Source organism: Lutra lutra, chromosome 1 (genome assembly GCF_902655055.1).
Source record: "Lutra lutra chromosome 1, mLutLut1.2, whole genome shotgun sequence".
NCBI lineage: Eukaryota > Metazoa > Chordata > Mammalia > Carnivora > Mustelidae > Lutra > Lutra lutra.
The window spans coordinates 178056467-178079623 of NC_062278.1; the positions used below are offsets into that span (position 1 = coordinate 178056467).

At 38.3% G+C, this 23157-nt stretch overlaps 1 protein-coding gene across 7 annotated transcripts in view; it reads right to left on the bottom strand.

Moving 5' to 3' along the window:
* CNTN4 (contactin 4) overlaps nt 1-23157 on the bottom strand; it is a 963126-nt gene that overhangs the window by 123313 nt on the left and 816656 nt on the right. For all 7 annotated transcript variants that reach the window (XM_047746452.1, XM_047746460.1, XM_047746478.1 and 4 more), the window contains 2 exons: nt 21886-22015; nt 7060-7210 (listed from right to left, as the gene is read on the bottom strand). In XM_047746452.1, the coding sequence (XP_047602408.1) occupies nt 7060-7210; nt 21886-22015 (281 nt within the window). The remainder of the gene's footprint in view (nt 1-7059; nt 7211-21885; nt 22016-23157) is intronic.

Here is a 23157-nt window from a genome sequence, read left to right on the forward strand (position 1 = left end):
TTAGGGCCATGATCTAATTTTACCTCAGAGGCAGACTTTAGTGTCTCTAGGCAAGAAACATGAATATGAATTTTATTCCTATTTGGGTTGAATATTCTCATGGAATGCTAGACTTGATCTGATTAGACTGTGGGGATCAGACAAACCTAAACATATATTACAGTCTGTGACAAATGCCTAAGAATATAGATGTTAATACTGTCTTCAAAAGAGGTCCACAGTGGTCTGAAAGTGTTCTGCCCAAGATGACGTCAAGGTTCCTAAACCCAGTGGTCATCTTTATTTTTATTTATTTATTTTTAAAGATTTTATTTATTTGACAGAGAGAGATCACAAGTAGGCAGAGAGGCAGGCATAGAGAGAGAGAGAGAGGGGAGGAAACAGGCTCCCCGCGGAGCAGAGAGCCCGATGCGGGGCTCGATCCCAGGACCCTGGGATCATGACCTGAACTGAAGGCAGAGGCTTTAACCCACTGAGCCACCCAGGTGCCCCCCCAGTGGTCATCTTTGAGCTGTTAATTGGTTGGATATCTTGAAGGCACAAAATGCATGTTCTTTCTTGAACCTTTCTGCTCCCTTGGTATCTGTTTGTTATGTTCCTCTATTTGTTTTTCTACACCTTTGGGTCTGCTTTCTTAATCCTTCCATTAGGCTCTGCTTCTACCATTCTGTGTACGTGGTTGTTCCTCAGGGTTTCTTCCTTTGATTCACATGCTCTTATTTGACAAACTTCTGTCTGGATGATTTTACCCACTCCGTTGCGTCTTATCTACTGGCGATATGTAGGTCTCATTGTTCTCCTGAACTCAGACCTATATTTCAAGTTCCTATTGGACACATTTGCTGAGTACTTACTCTATACTGGGCATTGTCCCAGATGCTACCACTATAGAATGGAACAAAATACATTCAAAGGGCCCAGTGTCACCACAGGAAGAAGGAGGCCCAAGAGGAGGTCAGAGTTATGTGATGTGGGTAGGCTCAACTTGATTCATCTTTGTTGGCTTTGAGGATGGAGGAGGGGGGCCATGAGCCCAAAAACAAAGGTGGCCTCTGGAAAGCTGGAAAAGATTCCTATCTAAAGTTCCCAGAAGGAACACATGATTTTAGCCTAATGAGACCCATTTCAGGCTTTTGATCTCCAGAACTGTAAAATACTGTATTGTTTAAGTCAAATGCAACACAAACACACATGCACCTGCACAAATTTTTGTTCTTGTGGAATTTACATTCTGATTGGGTGGAGGGTGGGGAATTCATAAGTATGTAGTGTGTTAGATGGCGATAAGAACTACGGAGAATATAAAGCAGGTAAAGAGGATGGGAATTTTACAATTTTTAACAGGTTCGTAGGGAAAATCTTCTCTGAGTAGGTGAAACTTGAATGGGAATTCTTATTCGAATGTGACACCTCCACTTGCAGGCACTTCAAATTCAACATGTTAATACTAATCTATTTTCTCCTCTCAGACTTGCTCTCTTTGTAGTGACTACTGTGGCAATTGGCCTACTGGGCACTGGCTGCTCACGTTAGAATCCCAGGAGTCATTTTTACCCCCTCTTTCTTCATACAATCTTTCTACTTACGACATCTTTAAATCTTTTCAAATTTTACCCTTTTAAGAGCCTGTCGGTCTTCCTTCCTTTACTCTCAAGAGACTGAAGTCAATGTTCTTTTCATTTCCATCCCAGACTGTTGCCTGCAATTGGTCTGCTTGCCTCTCCAAACTTGCTCCTCTCTGATTCTTTTCTGTACTGCAGGCAGAGCAACCCCTTCACAGTACTGTATGACAGTGCACTGCTTGCATAAAATCCTTCAATTCTCCAGGGTCTTCAAGTTCAAGTCTAAGCTCTGTAGATGTAAAATGCAAGGGCTCCACAATCTATTGTTGGCCTACATTTTTTCAGTGTTCCTTCTCAATATATCACCTTTATAACATGTGCCCTAGGATTACTGAAAAACATTTTGTTATTTTGCTGCTGGGTCCCTGCACTAGTGAGCATCTTGAGGGCTGGGTTTATGTCTCCCCTTTCTCACTATCCCTAGCACCAAGCAGAGGGGCTAGCATATGGCAAGTACCCAATGCATTCTTCGTTCATTGAACAAAACTGGAGTGGGCTAGTTTGACAGAAGAGTCATGCTGCTATTCTGAAACCATGCCCATGACATGCAGGCTGTAAGTTTGAGATTCTTTCCAGCCACACTCAGTGGCACATCTATATTGGTGATTGTCCATTAGCTTGACATAATCTATTAGCCTAATGTCTAAAAGGGAGGAGAGAAATTCTCAAGCATGAATAAGACTAAGAAGTCTTTATTTACACAGTTAACGAGAGTAACATTTCGCTCATTTCTTCAGCTTCAGTGAGAAGTAAAATATTTCATCTAAGTGAATTTTCCAGTCAACTAGATCTACCCCTTTAAGCACTAAGATAATTTTTAAAAATAACCTTTGGGAGTGAGTGGTATTTCTATGATGTATTATATACACTTGTCTGCCTTACTAATCTAAGGTCACTGAAGTAACTTTTCCTCTTCAGAGACATCATATAACAGTAATGATCATACTTTTCTTCAGAGATAAAATAAAGTTGTTTGTTCCCTTTATTAATATTGCTTTTAGTTCTAAGTGGCATACCTTTAGAAAGACAGTGAAAGAAATGATCGAGATAGTGAAAGGATGCGAGAATACTGTCATATGAACAATATCAGGGACATGTAAGCTTGGAAAAGAATTAAAGAGGGCAGGACTATAGCCTGCCAGTCTATAAAAAGGGAAGGACTGGGGGTGGAGAAAAATCAGATTTGTCAGCACAACTTCAGAAAGTGAACTGAAACACAATGAGTGAAAGTTACAAGGATATAGCTTATGAAGAAAAAACATCTTTTAACAATTAGGTCTCCATCATTAGAGGTGGCTAGGGAAGGATAAGGGTCCAGCCATTGTGGGGACCCCCTATCCTGGACTGGAAGGTGGGTTCTGTGACTACAGCAGGAATTTGGCACTGTTGTCTGTCCAGCATTCATTTACTCTTGTTCTGGTAGTAGGAACCTTAAATTTCTTTGGGGAAACCCTTCTCAGTCCATGTGGTTTAAAGTGGGGCTTCCCCATGTGCTCTCTGAGGATCAGTGAATCACATTCTCCTACACAGGGCATCACTTCCTCCCTGAATATACTTGGATCAGGGGAGAACACTGACCAAAGCAGGTTTATTTAATTACATGAAAACTGATTCTGGAATTGTTATGAGAAGCTAGAAAAGAAGGCAGCCTAGGACTGCTGACAGCCATCCTAGTGCCAGGATAGGAGAGCCTTTTAGAAGGTGGAGTCAAGACAGAAGGCAGGGCTGGTGACAGATGAAGAGAGCCAGAGTCCTGATGCCCCTGTGTGAGCTCCTGAGCCCTGCTGCACCTTCAGTCAGGCCATCCCTGTCCTTCTCAGACACTTGAGCCAAAGTACTGAAGCCAGGCATGACCTGGGTTTCTATCACTTACACCAAAAGAGCCCATTCTGGTTGAAACATGGTTTCAGGCTCCTTACAATAGCAGGATCCTAGGTTTTTATCAATGATTCTGCTACTTTTGTACTCAGATGTTTTGTTTCTAATCAACTTCACTCTCATCTGTTTCAAATGCCTTCTATCTAGAAACTAAAAGTAAACAAAATTATCAATCTTATTCAGTTAGTTGACTTATTTGCTCACTTAATCCACATAATCTTGCTGCTTTGATGGTAACAATAGGTGTTTCCTGAAGACTCAAGTACTTGGGCTTTGTGACAGGTCATAACTGTTTTAAATATCTGATATTGCCTAAACTCTGGTAGCTGGAAATGTGTAAAAGACAAAAAGAAATGATTTGTATACAAAATTACAAAGCTATAAAAGTTAAAAATTAAATCCCATTTAGATGCATTGTATAGAGAGGGCTACTGTGAATATGCTTTAAATTTCTAAAGGTATGACAAACCAAAGTAAGTACATACAAACATACTTTTTAAATAGTTCACATGTTACATTAAACCAATCTTTCTCAGTCTATATCCCCTGGGATAACTACAATATCACCGTATGATTCAATAAAATCAAAAACTTAAAACCATTGCTTCATAAACTTTCATTATAAATTCACTTGTAGGCAGTTGGTTAGTTAAGACAAAAGTTAAAGTTCATTTACAAAATAGTGTTTGGCAAAATCGGTCTAAACACAGACTCTGGGGAGCACATTACTAGAAAGGGGTGGTTGACCATAAAGTTTTGTTTCACCAAAACACTGTACCAGTACTTTGTACTTAGGTTATTAGTAACTTTTTACTCAAAGGTTAAAGGTTTGCCATTTGGTTCTTAAGAGTCCATATCTCAAAAGAGATTTAGGGCTAATAAGTCCATGTACTAGAAACTATAACTCAGCACTGGGAACAAAGAAGTGTGCCTTTTGTGTTGGTCTAAAATGTCAATCTTTTCCTAAAATAGGAGTCCTAAAATTTTTCACTCATGAATTGTTTTGCTCATCCACTTGATAGTCTTTCTCCTTTACCAGAAAAAAAGGGAGAAAAATGGCAAAATTTCTTCTCTTCCAGTGAGAAAACATTAAAATCTTTTCTATTTTTCATGCTTTTTAGAAATTATGAGATATACAACTGAGTTTATATCTTTCTCAGAAGTTAAAATCCAGTGACTCATGGAGTAAACTTGGTATGTGGATCCATGTTTTAATAACCATTACAATTATAAAAAATGAGTTGCTGACATTAAAAAGTTAAGAGAGTTCAAATAAAAGCCCTGATTTCTAGCTTCTCTTGAAGAACGGAAAGACAGGGAGGCAGCAATAATGTTCCAACTTAGTGGCAGGTGCCTCCCTTGGATGTAGCACACCATCATTCCCCTTAATGTTAAACCTGGCAGCTTTGGGACTCATGCACATTACCCACATCAGTCTGTCTGCTTAATACAATCTGAGTGAGGTAGGAGGAAGGAGCAGAGCTGTGAGAACACAGCACCCATGTGGAGGAGGAAGTGCTAATACTGAAAGTTAGGGTCTTGCCTGGTGACACTGGCAGTGGAGGTGGAAAAGAGCAAGGCCTCGTTAAATACATCCTTAGTGCCATATAAATGCTGAAAAAATTAACCAAGTTAATATAAATGCTGAAGCAGTATGTGAACCCTATTAATCAAATTAGTAGGAGAAAGAATGAGAACTGGAGAGAGACAAGCTTTGTGGTAAGTCAAGTGGTAGAAACAATCCATGAAATTCACTTGTTAGGTAGAGTTCTTGATATTGATATACCATTTTCCCAAAGGTAATCTGATCAGTATATAACAATGGTTAAGCTATAGCAGTGGTAAGTAGTCATTAATACTGTTCAAAATATTATGTCATCATTTTTTTTCCCCCTAGGCACAAACTAAGATTGTATTTCCTTGCTGGTGTGAACTTTTGAAGAGCCATGTGACTTCTTTTGGCTAATGAAACATGAGTGAAAGTGAAGTATTTGACGTCTGGGCAAAAGCTTTAAGTGCATGTTTGGCCACTCTCTTTCCCTTCTGCAATACTGATGTTGCGGAGGATGTTACTCTACCAGCCTTGGTTGTTGAGGACAGCAAAGCCACCCTCAGACCCCTGAGGGACATGCAGTGTGAATTACAAATAGACTTCTATTGTTTTAAATCACTGTAGGCTGTTTGTTAAAGTAATCTTACTCTAACTTGATTTATTCATGGACTGTGACATGTCTATTACCTGTATTATTTTAAAGTACTTTTTCTTTACATCATTGTGAAACTAAAAATTTACAATGTACCCTTAGTCTAAGCATTATATGTGGTACATATTTCAACTGTATTTTAATAAACAAAGTAAATGCATAATTATTAAAAGTAATCTTACATACCACCTTCGGGGAAATACTGAGGTAAAACAGGAAATAAACCCTAAGGTTACAAAACAAGAACCTGTCCTCTCAAGCTCCAAGTATGTCTTTAAATTTGAACACCATGCCAATATTCAGTGAAAAATGTTGCTTCCTTTATATAACAGAAATCAGGAAGGATATATATTATGAATTTAATATGTGTATGAATACACCATCTATAAACCGTATCAAGTTTGTTTGCAAAAATCATTAATAAGCACATCATCAGCGCAAAGATCTAATTTGCATATGCAAATCCAAAGGTGTACAGGTGTAAAGGGTAGATACGGATACATTTTTACAGGCTTCCACTTTGGAACCTCAAGTACTTGACCTTTAGCATCAATTAAAATCATTATGTATACAGCTAGTAAATGCTCTGACATAGACTCACGCATAATTACCATTTTCCAACAGATTGAGTAGATTACAGAAAGGGATGGGGGATGTTTTATAGGGGTGATAGCCAAGAAAAGGTCTTACAGGTACCTGCCATTTGGTGTAATTTGACCTAAAACCCCAAACAACCCATATATGTATTTACACTGTATAAACAGCAGGCATTCTTAGTTCACATATAAAAGGAAATACACAAGAGTTTATATGTCAGAAAGAAAAAATAACTTGTTTCAAAAAGATGTCACTAAAATAATCACAACTATGTTATATGCAGAATGAGTTTTAGAATTAGTAATATTTAGCCTCCAAAAAAAAAAAAAAAAGAGGAGAAACTATTGAGACATAATAGCCATTGCCAAATATTTGGGAAGTTGTCACAGCAAAGACACACTGGATTTTTTTGTTTTAGGAAAAACAAGTAATATGGAGAAAAGTGGGTGAATCAACAAATAATTTTTAGGCTAAAATTAAAGGAAGGTTTTTCCAGCTGCTCACCTTTGAGCAGCTCTGACACTCAGCAGGGATCATGAAATCTCTCTTTGCAGGGAGGGTTTTGGAGAATCTTAATATAACAAGAAGGATTAGAGAGACCAGCTAATTTTAATTCCACACTCTTCCAAAACTTCAGATCTTTGATTAACATTTAGTCCATCAACAGCAGATGGTAAATTTCTCCCTCTAGAACTATTAATAGCAGACAAATTATTATAGATTAATCAATTATTAAAAATATCTCAAGATAATAATACCTTTCATTTTCTCTTAATATGTCCCTTCCTTTCTTCCAGGTGTAGACAGGTTTAGGAGAAGCTTTTGGCTTACACTCAATGACAACTTCACCTCCCACTTTGACAAGAGTTACTCTTTTTAAGAGGGTTCTCGAAAAATCCGGACCCACAGCTGGAAGAGAATACAGAAAATAAAATAATTATTATGGAAGGAAAAAAAAAAAACCCACCAGATCATGCTTTAGCCTTTTTCTTTCTACAGTGTATTTATTGTTGCCTTGGGCATCAAAGGGAAGAGGTTAAATTTTTTCTAAAGTAAAAAGAGCAGCACTGTACATTTTGATGGGTTTATTAAAAATTGAGGTTAATTTATATGTGGTAAAATGCCCCAGTTTCAAGTGTACAGCTTGATGAATTGGGTATACTACACTAAGAAGATCAAGATACAGAACATTCCATCACTCTATTCAGAGACTCAAAAAATTATTTCATGTTCAAATGAATAAAAATTTTAAAATTTCAGGGAAGCATAAGAAAAGATAAACAAGAAAATCCATAAGGCATTTTTCTGATTATGGAGGTTAAAGCTTCCTTCTTTGATAACAGTTTCTGCCTCTGCTCCGTCCCTTACCACTCTGTGCATGTCTCCATGAGAACATGCTGAAATGTCTCTATCATCACCCTCTGAGCTTCTACTTAAAAACAAGGGCTTTCTCCAGCTTTCTGCTACTGTTCCCTAATGCAATGCTTGGCTCACGCAGGATAAACTGGGGCTTGCTCTTAGAAAACTCAATTCCATGCTCACTATGAATGTTCTAAATTCATTTTATAACTCAGGTGGTTATACGAAAATAATGTTAAAGAATTATTGCTTTCCTAAAACAATAGATACACATTTGTATCCTCTTGGAAGGAATTTAAAAGATGCCTTTCTGGAAAAAAATCTCCATTTCCTTCTGAGTTAATTAAATTAATGTGATCTAAGATCTCTTTTGAGGAGGGATTCACCTCTTGGAATCTTAATTTCACTATACTTAAAATCCCTGACTCCCAGCAGTTTGACCTACTAGAATCTAAGATTTTAGATCACGTTGAATGTGAAATTTAAATACCACAAATTACTTAAATGAGGACAGAGAGTGAGAATATATGTATGTGAATAGGGAGAATGGGAGTCAATTTCTTAATTGCAACCAAACCAGGTACTAGTGATATATATATTAAAAAAAAAATAACAAAAATAAGCTTCAGTGAAAGCAAGTTAAAGTTTTATTAAATGCTTTTGTTGTGGAAATATTTTCAGTAATTGTCTAGAAAGAAATAAAAGTGGAAAGTCTATTTTTTAAAGGGGTGATGCAATGTATAACTGGAGCTGGTTTTACTATGCAAAGGTGAAATTAAGTAGATGAATTTAGTAGGCAGTTGATATCTCCATCTGTGTACCTTGGATTTGTGAGGGCAATCTACAACTTGGGAGTATAATTCTATAATGATAAGTACAATTAGTAAGTAACCTGCAAGTTGTTACTGATGTTTCTGCTATAATGAGATAAATGTATTGCTAGTATGATCTGCAAAATCACATAATAAAAATTATAGGATTATGAAAAAGATGGGGTCAGGACAGACCTACCTAATATTTATGTAACACCACAGTATTAAAGAAACACCTGACCACCCTTTGAATAAATGTATTAGCATGATTAAAAAGATAAGTGAAATTCCTAATAAATACTACAAAAAATGCAGAGCATATGTGTATGAATTGTACATGTGTGTGAAGACAGCTTGATGAAAGACAGAAGGAAGAGTTGAGATCGCTCAACTCAAGCAAACAAGTAAAACTGGAAAGACTTTGTAACAAAGCAAAATCTGCCGGAAGCCTTAAGAGAACCATACTATCAGCACTGTCATGTCACCTAGTCAAACTGAGCCAAGAGGAAGAATGCAGGTGAGGGGAATGGTGGGCAACATCATTTTGCCTTGGATACTGTGTTGACTTGAATCAGTGGGCTCTGTGTTTGATTGCTGCCATGTATGAAATACATGAACAAAGCCAGCATTTATGTTCTACTGTCATTATTCCCCCACTTACCACTCCCATACATGCTAATATGCAGCACAGAAAGGATTCTATAGTACAACAGCCTCATTCTCATCTTAAACACCTGAACTGACACATTAATGTAAAAAAAAAAAAATCAAATTTCTAGAAGTTTTTGAAAAAGAGTATTTTGTGAAATAGAGTTACAAAGCTGTATCATATACAAATCCCTTCTTAAAACTGTATCTTTCTACACACACATTTTTATCACTTTAGGCAGACATTTTTCATCTGTTCAGGAGGAATTCTGAAATTGCATTTGAAATGAGTTTACATAAATCAAACTGCACAACACATGGGTGTATTTGTCAAAAAACTATATATTGCTTTTACAAGATTTGAAATAGCATGATATCAGCCTCACAGAAGACAGAAAGCACACCTTCCAGTTTCAGAAGCATTTTCACTGTACATTTCACTGTTTACATGCATATTATCTTGTGGATATCCTAGTGATAAGAGTGGCTTTGAATATCTTTGAATATCTTTCATTAATAAAAATAGAATTATAAATTCAAATCTCTTCCCTTTGTTTACTTAATTTGCTTAATTTACCTCTACTGTTATTTAACCCTGCAAATCTATCAGCTTCCACATTAAGCTGCAGTGCTTTCTAGGGCAAAATTGTCAAACCTTCATCAGTTTGTGAATACTTGACCCATTAATGGTTTTGTTAACATTCTGCCATTTTGTGACCATCTGTTGCACCTAAGACGCCCTTAAGTGTATGGAATGATGTTTTTTCCTGTCTGTACCTTGTATTTAAGTGAAAGGAGTCCGTTAAATTTGACATTCACAGAGAAATTAGGTTTTAAAAGTTACTGGTAAGGTCCTCAGTAGAGCACTATTAGAACCCAACCTTTGCTGGCACTTAAAAATTTAGTACACATTGAAGGTGAAACTTCAGTAGGTTCTTAATAGCTCAGAAAAGGTAAAACCAATTGTCAAATTGCCCACTTGAATATGAGAGTTGCTCAGATACTGGGGGATCCTCATTTGCTAAATCTAATGCACTTAGGGGATAATATTTCTTACATCAACTACTAGAGGGCACTGCTCTCTCAGTGTTGAAATGAGTCAGGTTACAGGACCTCTTTCATTTGGAAAATGCAACTTTTTATTATTTATCAACGATCTTTAATCATTAACATTACATGATCTATGAGAAGCATCCAGCTAGAAGAAGTTCTCTCTGTAATTCTCAACTGTTTGGTTTTACTGAATTAAATGACTCTTGGTCACATGTCAAGGGTATTTAAAGTAGCTAACAGAACCCTTGAAAACAAAAGTTTTGTGACTTAGTGTCATTTCTCAAGAGAGAGAGAGCAAGGGTGATAACTCCTTGAGTGGATGTGCAAAGGGAGTAACATTTGGAAAATGTACAAATGTGCTTTTCATTATTGAAGAGGAAAGGATAATTCTGCATACAGTTCTACTGCACTTAGTCTGTAGAAACATCACTAGCAACATTGCCAATGGATGGAGACTATTCCGTTTGGCCCTTCTGGAATTTCAGAAGTCTTGACTATTTTAAACTTTATTATCTTTAACTATCACCTCATCATTCCATAAAAATAAACCTAGAATGAATTCATCCATTCAAATGTTTTCACCGCTAAAGAGAAAATGCTGGTATCAGAGTTTAAAACCCCAAGATTTTTCTGGCTTGCTGGGTAGATAACTAGAAGGCTGCTTACAGTGGGAATCTTCTTTCTAGGTCCATCATTTCAGAATGGTGGATTCAAAATCAGCCCTCTCTAGCCAAGGACAACATTCACAAGAAGACTCAACAAACTCTGAAGTAAGATTTCTCTTTTCTAATATCAGCATGATGTGTTCCTTTTAAGTTCCTCATACCTGTGCCCTGCTTGTTTTGGTTGAATATATTGAATGTCCTGCTTACCTGGGTCTCCTCCTACCGTTCTTATGTTTATGGATTCCTGCTCCTTTGGGAAGGTTATTGTAAGAGAAAAGTAATAATATTTATAGTCATGAGGTTGTTTTGAAGAATAGATGAAATGGGGCGCCTGGGTGGCTCAGTGGGTTAAGCTGCTGCCTTCGGCTCAGGTCATGATCTCAGGGTCCTGGGATCGAGTCCCACATCGGGCTCTCTGCTCAGCAGGGAGCCTGCTTCCCTCTCTCTCTCTGCCTGCCTCTCTGTCTACCTGTGATCTCTGTCTGTCAAATAAATAAATAAAATCTTTAAAAAAAAAAAAAAGAATAGATGAAATGGTAAATGTATTGTATATTAAGTACTTAGCCCAATATTTGCTTCATTCCTACTTCTCCTCTCTGTTATCTCCACTACCGCCACCACCATTATTAGGGGACTTTATGCTGAAATATAAGAGTGCTTTTTAGAGCCAAATAAACTTATCATGGTTGGAATTTTTCTTTAATTTTGAAATAATTATAGATGTACAGTCACAAAGATAGAGAGGTCCTGTGTATTTCATTTACTTTCTCCTAACGACTGATTATACCTTATGTGAGCATTCTACAACATCAAAATAAGGAAAGTGATCATTGGTACAATGTGTGTCTTTAGTTCTGTGTTATTTTTTCACCTATGCAGACTTGAATAACTACCACTGAAATCAAGACACAGAAGTATTCCATCATAACAAAGATTTTTCTCAGGTACCTTTTATAGCTTCATCCAGCTCCCTCCTGCTGAATTCTCCCTAATGTCTAGAAACCACTAATCTATTCTCCATCTCTATAGTTTTGTCATTTTGGGAGAATATTTTATATATAGAATTGCATAGCATGTGAACTTTTCAGATATATATATATATATATATATATATTTTTTTTTTTAATCTCTGCCCAATGCTCTCGAGATCCATCTCAGTTGTGTGTATCAACAGTTTGTACTTTTTTTATTGCTGAGTAGTGGTATCTCATCCATTCAGTTATAAGTGAAAATAGTTCCTTAATGTTGGCATTTCAGGCACTATGGTAACTGACAAATACTTTTGAGCACAGGAACCATTTCAAGATCTCTCAACAGTTTCTCTGCCAACAACTAGGATCAGGCTTAGCCTTTTTTCTTTTTATAAAAGGCTTGAAAAGCCAAAAATTAATTGTTGAGCCTTGGGTGGAAAATTTTTTTCTTATTCCAAGCAAGACATTTTAGAGCCATTTTGGAAGATTATATCTTACATACAGTGATTAACATGTTGACTAGAAATCATTCTTACATGTTTTAAGAGCTTCAGCTGATAAATCCTTGTTAACCACCTTTGAGCTACCCTATTTAAGACAGTATGCATTTTTAAATATCTGTAATCACTCTGACCTCCTTATATAAGTCCAAGTTAGTGATATTTTATTACATTAGACACAATGTCCTGAACCCTTATACAGATGCCTATCCTTGGTTAGACAAGTAGTGTATAGTACTGTATGCCTTATTTGATTGTAACTTTGTTAGGAGATAGAAATGTTTGTTGAGTGAACAAAAGAGTCATTTGAATGTGGTAGAAAGAATCATGGTTAAGAAGACGTGGTAGCATTTGTTATTAGCAATCCTTAGATCATCAGTGTCTTGAAGGCAGAGACTTTGTATTATGGATCTATATAACCCTTATTGAGCCCAGTGTTGGGCACAAAGTAGGTATTTAATTGGTATTTGTTGAATAAGTGTACGTTGTAGGAGAGAATTCAGAGTTCAGTTCAAAACAGAGAAGTCTCTTCTCATGATGCTTTGCCTGGATACCTTCTTTCCTCCAGGGCGGGTTGTAGATGGCTTCTCAGACTTACCGGATACTCCATCCTTTCTGGAATTGGGACTAAGTATAATGAAGTAGAATTGCCCAAGAAAAACTATCTGGGCTGTTTATACTCTTAAACTACTCTGAAACTACTGGTGTGATGGTAAATTAAGAAATGGCTCTCAAAACAATACACCAAGGAACTTAGCTTTTGGTGCTCCCCAATTTCTGTGGTATAAATACTTCCTTCATGGCCAATTTCAAGTTACCAACAAGAAGTCAACACTTCCAGAGCTGAAGGATACGTAGACTCAGCTACTGTCGGTAGGAGCTAGCTCCAGCACATAACTTCCCTTCCTCGCTTATCCCCAAACACACTTACGGGATGGTAACAGGGTCAAGTGGGCCCTGGGAGTTCAGCTTTCCCCAGTTTTGAGCCTTTCTCTGAGCAGTATCATGGTCTCCTCTTTCCTCCCCAGGCATTCTCAACCAACCAACCTAGGGCCAGGAAGACAGGAATTTCGACACCCTTGCATTTCCTTTGATTGTTTCATTTTGTTACCTTAGACTCTGTGAGTCTTGCCCTGCCCTAGACACGTAGGCTCAAGAGAAACCTTCAGTGTGGATAAGCAACGTTTACGTTATCCAGCAGTGAATGATTTCTTGCTTATCATGTTCCTTCCAAAACTCCTTACTGAAGTGTTTTTAACATGGAAAGAGAACACAGATTTTGCCTTTGTGCTGCGTTCACTTTCAACCACATTCAAAAGGCTTCATGCCTGTCTCACATTAAGTGTAAAATTAATTTCTTCAGAAACCTAGAAGAACCACTGTCTGGTAATGTTGGAAAAAAAAAAAAGCTGGAATGTCGCTCGGGCAAATGCTTTATTTCTGGTAGAAATCGTCTCAATGATTGACAGAGCTTCTGTCAATACTGGGTTCAACAATGGAAACATGGATTAACTGTATGTACAGTGATGATAAAAAGAGAACAGCCTAGTCATTATTCTGCTCTCCAACTCCCACTGGCTTTTGTAAGTTAGAAAGCTACTCTCCTCTGATAGCTTAAGATTGGGTAACAAAGGGATTTACAAAGCAGATTCCAGACCTGTGGCACCTGAAGTGAACTGATCACAGGAATCACCTAGAGGAGCTTATTAAGTGTATATATACACTCCTGAACTCTACCTACCAGGAGAGGGACTTGAGAATTTACATTTTTATAGTTTTTGCCACTGAAGATGTGACCCCCAGAGCAGAAGCACCGGTGATCATCTGGGAGCTTGTTAAATGCAGAATCTCAGGCTCTTTCTAGGACTCGAAATTAGAATCTAAATTTAACAAGATTCCTAAGTAATGTATACATACATGAAAGTTTGAAAATCAGTTAAATCTTCTTGAATGCCAATTCTAATATGTTCTGGACTACCAAAATACAATCTGTTTGTTGCTAGAAAGTGGTAGAAGGGAAAAAATAATTACTTCATTTCATTGATTGACTATCAGAAAGTCTTGTGTAGATAATCATAAAAGATAAAAAGTAACATATGCTTTTAGAAGATGGCGAAAGTCAAATATTGGAAGGGCAGGAAACAATCTTACTAGATTTGGTACAATAGAGTGAAGTTTTGGAAGCCAAAGCAGACATATCAATATGGTATGCAGAAGGAAAAAGAGCTTATTTCTCACTGGTGGGTAAAAGGAAACGAGTAAGTTTGCTAAAACATTCAAACTTTCTTCTTCATTTTACAATGTAAGAGAATTTATTGGATATCTCTGCAGGTAAAGAATGGTGGACTTCTGGGGGTGCTTGGGTGGCTCAGTCGGTTAAGTGACCAACTCATTTTTGCTTTTTAAGGATATTTTATTTATTTGAGAGCGAGAGAGAATTCACAAGTGGCAAAAGGGGCAGGAGGAGAAGGAGAGGGAGAAGCATATTTCCCGCTGAGCAGGGAGCCTGATGCAGGACTCGATCCTAGGACCCTGGGATCATGACCTGAACTGAAGGCAGACACCTAACCTATTGGGCCACCCGGGCATGCCGCACCAACTCCTGACTCTTGATTTCAGCTCGGGTCATGAACTCAGGATCATGAGATCAGGCCCTGGATCAGGGCCCACAGTGGGCGTGGACTGCTTAGGGTTCCTCCTCTCTCTCCTGCCCCCTCCTCCCAGCCCAAGAAAACCCAAAAAACAAACAAACAAAAAAAACCTGTAGACTTGTGAATGAGTAATCCTTCACAGTAGTTTTATAGAAGACCGAGAGATTTTAGCTGTAGGATAGTAAATGGTATCACTGCTCAGTGATACCTTGGGGTGCATTCCTGAATTACACTTTAAATTCTAGCTCAGTGAAGACATTTCCTTGGGTGAACTCATGTAAGAAATTATCATAGTACTTACCCCTCAGATTTCAGTGTCTCCCTTCAGTTGGCTTTTTAAAGTAAACTCTATGTCCAACATAGGGCCTGAACTTACAATCTGGAGATCAAGAGTCATGTGCTCTACTGACTGAGCAGCCAGGCACCCCTCCTTCAGTTGGCTTTAAGCCACCAGAGCCATGCCAACCAACATCTTAGCCCAGTTCTCACATGGCAGTCTGTGAGACCTCTCTGTATGCCTAATCCTACTCACCATCTTGGTGAAATGGGCCCTTCAGCCACGGTGAGAAGGTCTGATGCCTGATACTTCTCTTCTACAGGAGGATTTCAGATTCAGAGTCTTGATCCAAATCTGAAGATTTGCTAGGTAGATTGTATTCAACTTAAACACCCACAGACACACTCACACACAACCTGGGATAAATTTCCTGTTTTAGGATAGCGGTTTTCAAAAGTGTGATCATGGACCCTCAGCACCAGCATCACCCAGGAATTTGTTTGAAATGCAGCTCTCCAGGCCCCACCCCAGCTACTATATCAGAAATTCTGGGGGTAGGACTCAGTAATCTGTGTTTGAACAAGTCCTCCGGGCGCCTGAGTGGCTCAGTCGTTAAGCGTCTGCCTCTGGCTCAGGTCATGATCCCAGGGTCCTGGGATCGAGCCCCACATCGGGCTCCCTGCTCAGCAGGGAGTCTGCTTGTCCTTCTCCTCTGCCCATCCCCCTGCTTGTGCTCACTCGCTTGCTCTCTCAAATAATCTTTAAAAAAAAAAAAAAAAAAAAAGAACAAGTCCTCCGCGTGATTCTGGTGCATGGTAAAGGTTGAGAATACCTTCAAAAAACAATGGCCTTCTGATCTGATCAATCAGAGCAATAGTTCCCAAACCATGCTGTTCACTGGATTCACACCTGGGTCCCAGGCCCAGAGATTGAATTAGTTGATGTGGAAGACGGTAAGGCATATGGAAGACGGTAAGGCATATTGAAAACCTCCCCGAATGATTGTCATCAGCAAAATCTGAGAATCACAGAAATGGGGTTTGCTGGTGATTTGGAGGCTGTCTACGAGATTTTAATATGGATACTAGTTAACAACAACAAAACACTTCTTGTTTTGCTACAAACACTTCTAGGCTTTAAAAAAGCTTTCACATGGGATCTCTTAGTTTTGGCAGTAAGCTGAATAATGGCTTACTCATTGTATGGATAAAGGAAGGCTTAGTGACTTGTTAAAACTATCAAAGTGGGGGGCAGCACCTGGGTGGTTAAATGTCTGCCTTCAGCTCAGGTCATGAACCTAGAGTCCTAGGATCATGCCCACATTGGGCTCCGTGCTCAGCAGGGAGTCTGCTTTTCCCTCTGCCCCTTATCCTGCTCCTGTTCTCTCTCTCACTCGTCTCTCTCTCTCTCTCTCTCTCTCTCTCACTAATAAATAAATAAAATCTTAAAAATATATATATCAAAGTGGAATTTGAGATCCAAGCATAGTTTTCCTTTTTCAGGACAATTTTAGTCAAGCTCCTGTCTAGATGACTACATCAGAGTAAGAAAGGCCCTTGTCCTCTCACTGGATGCTGATCACACTCAGCACATTTGATTATTTTGTAATCTGGCTCAACGAGGCAGTTGAGAAATCAGACTGAGATGCAGATGAGCACTTGTGAAAGCCCCTGTGAAATAACTTTTAGTTTAGCCTTAATGTTTTCCTCATTTGAGAGCCAATCATCTGGATAAATGCCAAATTAACCAAATAATTGCTCAAGCCTGCACCTCACTTTAATAGGACCATCAGTTCCTTAATGGTATTTAAGCGTCCTTCCAGGGTCAGATGTCCTCTACCACAATGGCCAGGAGAATCCTCACAACACAGAAGCATCAGACAGAAACTCCTCAGGGCAGAAGCTATTTCTGTTCCATTATACAGTCCTGGTAAAGTCAGGTCATAGCCGAAAGACTTACTTGGCCTTTGGGATAGTTCCTCCCATTTCAAAATCAAACTTAGTCTAGCAAACTAGTCATGCTCCCCATCATGATCCAGGTAAACTGGACAAAGTAACAAAGTACCTTGCTTGGTCTGGTACAAGTACTTGTCCTCTGTAAGAACACTGTTGGCACCCTCACACACATTCTTTTTTCTGGCCCTACCAGCTCTGAGTGTTGGCTGCTTACCACCTCCAGCTGCCCTCTTCTCTGGGAAATTGGGAGGTTTTGCTTCATCTGCACCCACATCACCACCCCAACACCCACTGCCAATACCATCTAAGGGGCAGCCCAAAGATGGACTGATAAACAGAAATTTTAGAAAAGTCTATGTTCCTTGCTTCAGGTGGTAACAACTCTGAGATGCAGTTATGATCTGGATACCCCCCTCTAGGATGAGATATAGGCTAGACCATGACCTTGCTCAGCTCCCAAACTGACCCTTCCCTATCTTGCTTTCTTTTATAGGCTTTTCCTTAGAGAATTCTCCTATAATGGCTCAGAGGTACCTTAATCCCTGCTTCTGCTTTTGGGGCCTTAGTTGTGCTCTGTCCTTACCTTATGTTTATATATACAGCAGAAGTATTCTAATTGGAACATCAAAAATATCTCAAGGTTGGTGATTCAACCAGCATTCCCCATCACCAATGATCATCTGAGGGGACACCAATACTAAAGATGAGTAGAAATGTTGCAGTAGAAAATTTAAATTTTTACCAACAGGACACTTTTTTTTTTTTAATTAGGTTGTATAGAAGATCCAAGTTCCCCATGATTAACAGACTCTATTTACCCTAATTCCAACACACTTTCATGAGTGGGAGAGAAGGATGGAATGATGGCATTACCCAGAGAATTGTATAGCCTCCCAGGAGTCCTGTAGGAGTACATCACATAGTCAAACTCTTCCACAATGTAGGTTAAGACAGGAGAAAAAGCCTGGGCACAGATGCCTTGAGGAACACTAGGCTATCAATGGGGATAGGTCAGTCACAAGGAAGGACAGTTCTATTTGATGTCCTCAAAACCAGGTCTACTCTAATAGACTGACCTCAAGGTAAAAGTCTATGTTATTCTCCCAGCCAGTGAGTAAATCACTGAGCACCTACTTAATTATTTAGCATTTTCAATCCATTAAATATAGATACGTTACATACACATTATTTAGAACACATAAAATAAGACCATGGGAAAAAGCCTCTTAAAAATATGCTTCCTAACCATCTCTTATTCATGAGAATATTATTACCTAGCATGAAAGGGAATCTCCTCTCTAGCATGTGGGGATCCTGGTATTTGATCAATGGTTGGAATCAACATTCTTATTTTTTTTTTCTTCCTGATAATAAAGTATGTTATTTTCATTGTGTTTCTTTATTCAATTCAAATTCACCATGATTCTTAGAAAGGTAAAAACAAATCGATTATCTGATCCCAAAGAGTCAAACTATTACTATTCTTTAAGAAACAAAGTGATTTGTGGAATACAATCATATTATAGCTTATCCAAGTGAGCCAATATTAATTTATGTGTATTTTTATATAGTGAAATGTCTTCTCCCTCGTTCACTTAAAATGAACTCCAGGGATTTACTCCTTCAACACTTAACTGTCCTTTCAATACACTTAGAGAATATTAATATGATTTTTTTGGAAGTGAAGTGGGACACTAAAGAAGGACCTTCTAAGTTTGTTATTCAAGATTCTCTAAAAATTGGCTCTCAATTAACTTTCCCATCTATTTTAAACTTTGCCCATACCCTTTATATATTTGAATTAAAAATTTTAAAATCATTCAGGATTCTCTATGTGCCAGAAACTGTCCAGATGTTTTATAACTTTGAGCCTTTGTTACGGCCATCTCACTCTGATCTGGAATACTCCTGGTCCTCTTTTCTGTCTGTCCAAATATAAATCACTGTTCAAGGCTTAGCTGCCCAGCCCAGCCCATTAGCCAAACCCTCTTTCCTGAATTCCTAGAAGCCTTACTATTTTTACTACAGTTTGGCCTGTATCATTTACTGACATGCCCTATTGTTCTCATATTCAACATAGTTGAAATAGAATGGTTAAGTAATTTCTCAGGCATTTTCTTCTTATCTTCACTGCTCTGCCTTGCTGACCTTAGGGCACTTAAGAAAGGACTCAGATCAAGAATTCATTTGGAATTAGTGCCAGTTGGGAATGATTTGAAATAAAACTCTGTAAAAGAGGGAACAGTGATTCCCAACTCATAGGCCTTGAACCCCAGGCAGGGGGAGGAGACAGGGTTTCAGAGAAGGCTGTGGGAGGAGTTATTTTAAGCTGTTATATTCTATCCACAAGTAAGACTATATATATACATTTACATACATCTCATATACACTGCTATTTTCAGCTGTGGGTAGGTGCTCTAGATAAAAATCATTTGATACATTTTCTCACTTCTAGCTCTGCTTCTGGGACTTCACTTATTCTTTCTTGTTACCCCATAATCATATCCCAGGTTTACAGTCATTTGTTATTATCAAATTTTCTTACTTTAACAAAGGGACCTACTGAATCTTTTTCTTTTCTTTTCTCTTTTTTAGAATCTTTAAAAATTATAATGGGTTTCCCAGAGTTGTAAATTGGTAAGCACTCACTTAGAGGGTTTTAGGACAATGTGATTCATTCATTAGACTATATACGTCCTCAGTTTTAGCTCTTCTAACTAGTTGACATACAGTTTAACAGAAAACACACTTCTTTTTGCAGAAAATCTTAAGTAACCTATCATGCTGAATTTTGCTCCAAAAGAGTCAATTACAACAACAAATCATCAGATCTAACTGGGGCAGGATGAAACCATCGTACTTGTCCCAGAAAAAGTTGGAATTGTTGCTCCCAATGTTCATAGAGTGAGAGGGACATGTGCTTAGGCTTCCAAAAAGGTCAGACTTATAGTAGGGCCAAGACAAGTTCATGATTATTCTAGGAACGCAGCATGCTCTTTGGTCTATTTGAAACAGGCTGTAGGGCCATGAGCTCTCACAGATTCTTGTCTTTTTTGGGATGCTGGTTCAAGCTAAAGAACTTGGTAAGAAGAAAAGTCATGGAAGCTTTCCCTTCCTTTTTAAATTTGCACAGGGAAGAAGTACATTTATTTTGGCAGTATCTTCTTATACATGTAGGCTCCACATGCTAGGCATCAAAAAGTGCCTTGCAGAAGAAAAAGTCAAGACTTTAAACTGGGCAAATCATCAGGATTTACAGAATCAGCTCCCTTTGTGTTCTGCTTCTCTCTTATTCATAATCTTTCTATTATGCTCTCCCTAAAAACTACTGCTTAGGCACTTTAGATAAATTCTGAATTCAGAGTCAAGATATTTTTTTTTAATGGGACACAAGCAAATTGATAGCCTGGACTTCTTTTTTTTTTTAATGAAAATAGGTTTGCCAATTCACTTAACTTATACTTTCAATTATTTATTTACTTTAGTCCTAATTCGTTTTTTATTTTTTAAAAATATTTATCTATTTGAGAGAGAGAGAGAGAGAGAGAGAGTGTGTGTGTGTGTGTGTGTACATGAAAGAGGAGAGGAGCAGAGGGAGAGCGAGAGAGGGAATCTCAAGCAGACTCCATGCTAAGCACAGAGTTGGATATTTGGGGCTCCATCCCGTAACCCCCAAGATCATGATGTAAGCTGAAATCAAGAGTTGGATACTTAACCCACTGATCCACCCAGGCACGGGAAATAATTCATTTTTATAAGCGGCCTCTTAACTCTTTCACCATTATCACATTTTATTCATTCCTACATTCATTCAATATTTATGGAGTGCATATTATGTGCTTCACTATTATATTAACTCCTGAGAATAAAATAAGTAAACCAAATATGGTCCTTGACAACATGGGAAGCTAATGTGCAATGAGAGGGATAAAAAAAGAAACCTGAAAAATCACATCAACAAATGTAAAATGCAACTGTGGTATCTGTTATAGAGGATAATTAAGAGACAATATAAAAGTCTGTAAAAGGCGAAGTTGATTGAGGCACGGGACCAAGTGTGACTTTCTGAGGAAGCAGCAATGGAACTTGGAGATGGAGAAAGGGAAGGAGTTGATGAAATGAAGACGGGAAGGAAAATCATTCCAAGGAGAAGGAACAGTATGTTCCAGTGGCCCCTGGAGGAAGAGAGGATGGTGAATGGTAAATATGCAGAACAGAAAAGTCACTATAGCTGAATTGCAGAGGAAAAGGGGTCACATGGTGAAAGAGACAGCTGGAGAGGCAGACCACTTCTGTATACTCTGGAAAATTCCGATATGGAAGAACAAGATGTACTCTGCCAGCTGTTCAAAGGAATTTTCCAAAGCAAGTCAACTCTTCATCCTTCCAAGCAGGAGTTTGTACCCAATCAGCACGGTAGTAAGGCTCCACAGCATTTCAGAAACCGCTCACTTTAGAAGAGTGGCTGACAGAGGAATAAACTGGGGTGCTGAGGGAACGGTGTTACCCACTGGAAGCATCAGTAGAGACTGATTTAGAAAGGGGTTTCCTTGTATTGCTTGCAGAATGCATTACTTTTTTCTTGAGCAGTATCTTTACCCCCTTTGAGGGGTGGAATTGAAGAATATGCTTAGCAAAACACATGTTAGTTTAGTGACCTATTTTTTTTTTTCTTTCCAGTATAAAGACTCACCTATAACACTAAGCTCTGCGTTGGAAAAGATAACTCCATGTTTATTCTCTGCCACACACTGATACATGCCAGCATCTGAGAGATTCACTATGGTTATGTTGAGAGTTCCTTGCTCAATTAGAATTTTATCCTGTGAAAGAAAAGAGGAACACAAAACAATGACCTTCTACAACAGAGACCTTAAGGCAATTTTGCTACATGTTATATCAAAGGGGCTTAATGAGAAGAAAATAGCCATCATATAAGCAATTTACATAACATGATCTATTTATCTGTCAAGTAAATTTGTGGCAGGTCAGGCACTAAATAGAACAACCTTGTACGTCAGTTGGTAAATGGAATTCAAATTGCGGACTCTGGAGTTCTCATTGATTCAATAGTGAAACCATTCAGATTAATATCTCCTCTAAATAGATGAACTTAAAATTTAAAAGTCTTTCTTACTCCGAGGCTTTGTGCGAACTGGGGGAGGGGGGTGGGGAATACAACCAAACTTACTGTTTAGAGTATTAAAAACACTCAGATTATGAACAGACAATACTTTGAAGGTTAACAGAATTATAATCTTCTTGGAGAAGCAGAAAAAGAATATTTCACATTGGTTGAGGTTTACTAAAAAAAAAGTAGGTATTAATAATTTAAGGTTCCTTCACTCTGTTGCTGTCAGTGGCATCATCTAAGCTTAGGACCATCTTTTGGTGGTCAATTGGAAGAAAGAAATTAGTGTATTAAACAAAAGACTATTTTCATTTGTCAGCCTGAGGATACATAACTTGCATTATCAATTTTCCTAAGTCCCAGAAAGGATCTCCTCCTCCCCAGGAACCTGGCATTTAAAAGAAATAAAATAAAGACATACTGATTTTCTATTTGCCGTAGGGTTGTGATTTAGCTGGGCGGGCACCTTACTAGGCGTTGATCAAATCTAGGTATCCATGTTCCCTCACATTAAATAATAGGGAGAAAATGCCTATTATCTACCCTACACTGTAGTGGTTTGAGTTTGGCTTTTATAATTGGGAGAATCATGGAGCCAGCAGGAGCCCTTCCAGGGACAGGAGAGAAGTATGTGACAGGGCGACAGCCCCCTTTCTGCTTTGTGTGCACTGATGACCCACCATTGCTCACAGCAGGCACTTTTCACTGGGCTGCCTGTGGTGGAGGAAATCTGAGTATGAAAAACTGGCTCTCGACTTGGGGCCTGAGGAAAATGTCAAATTTCAGTGAACATTTGAGTTCAGTAGGAAAATACAACAAGAAAGTTAAATTGGA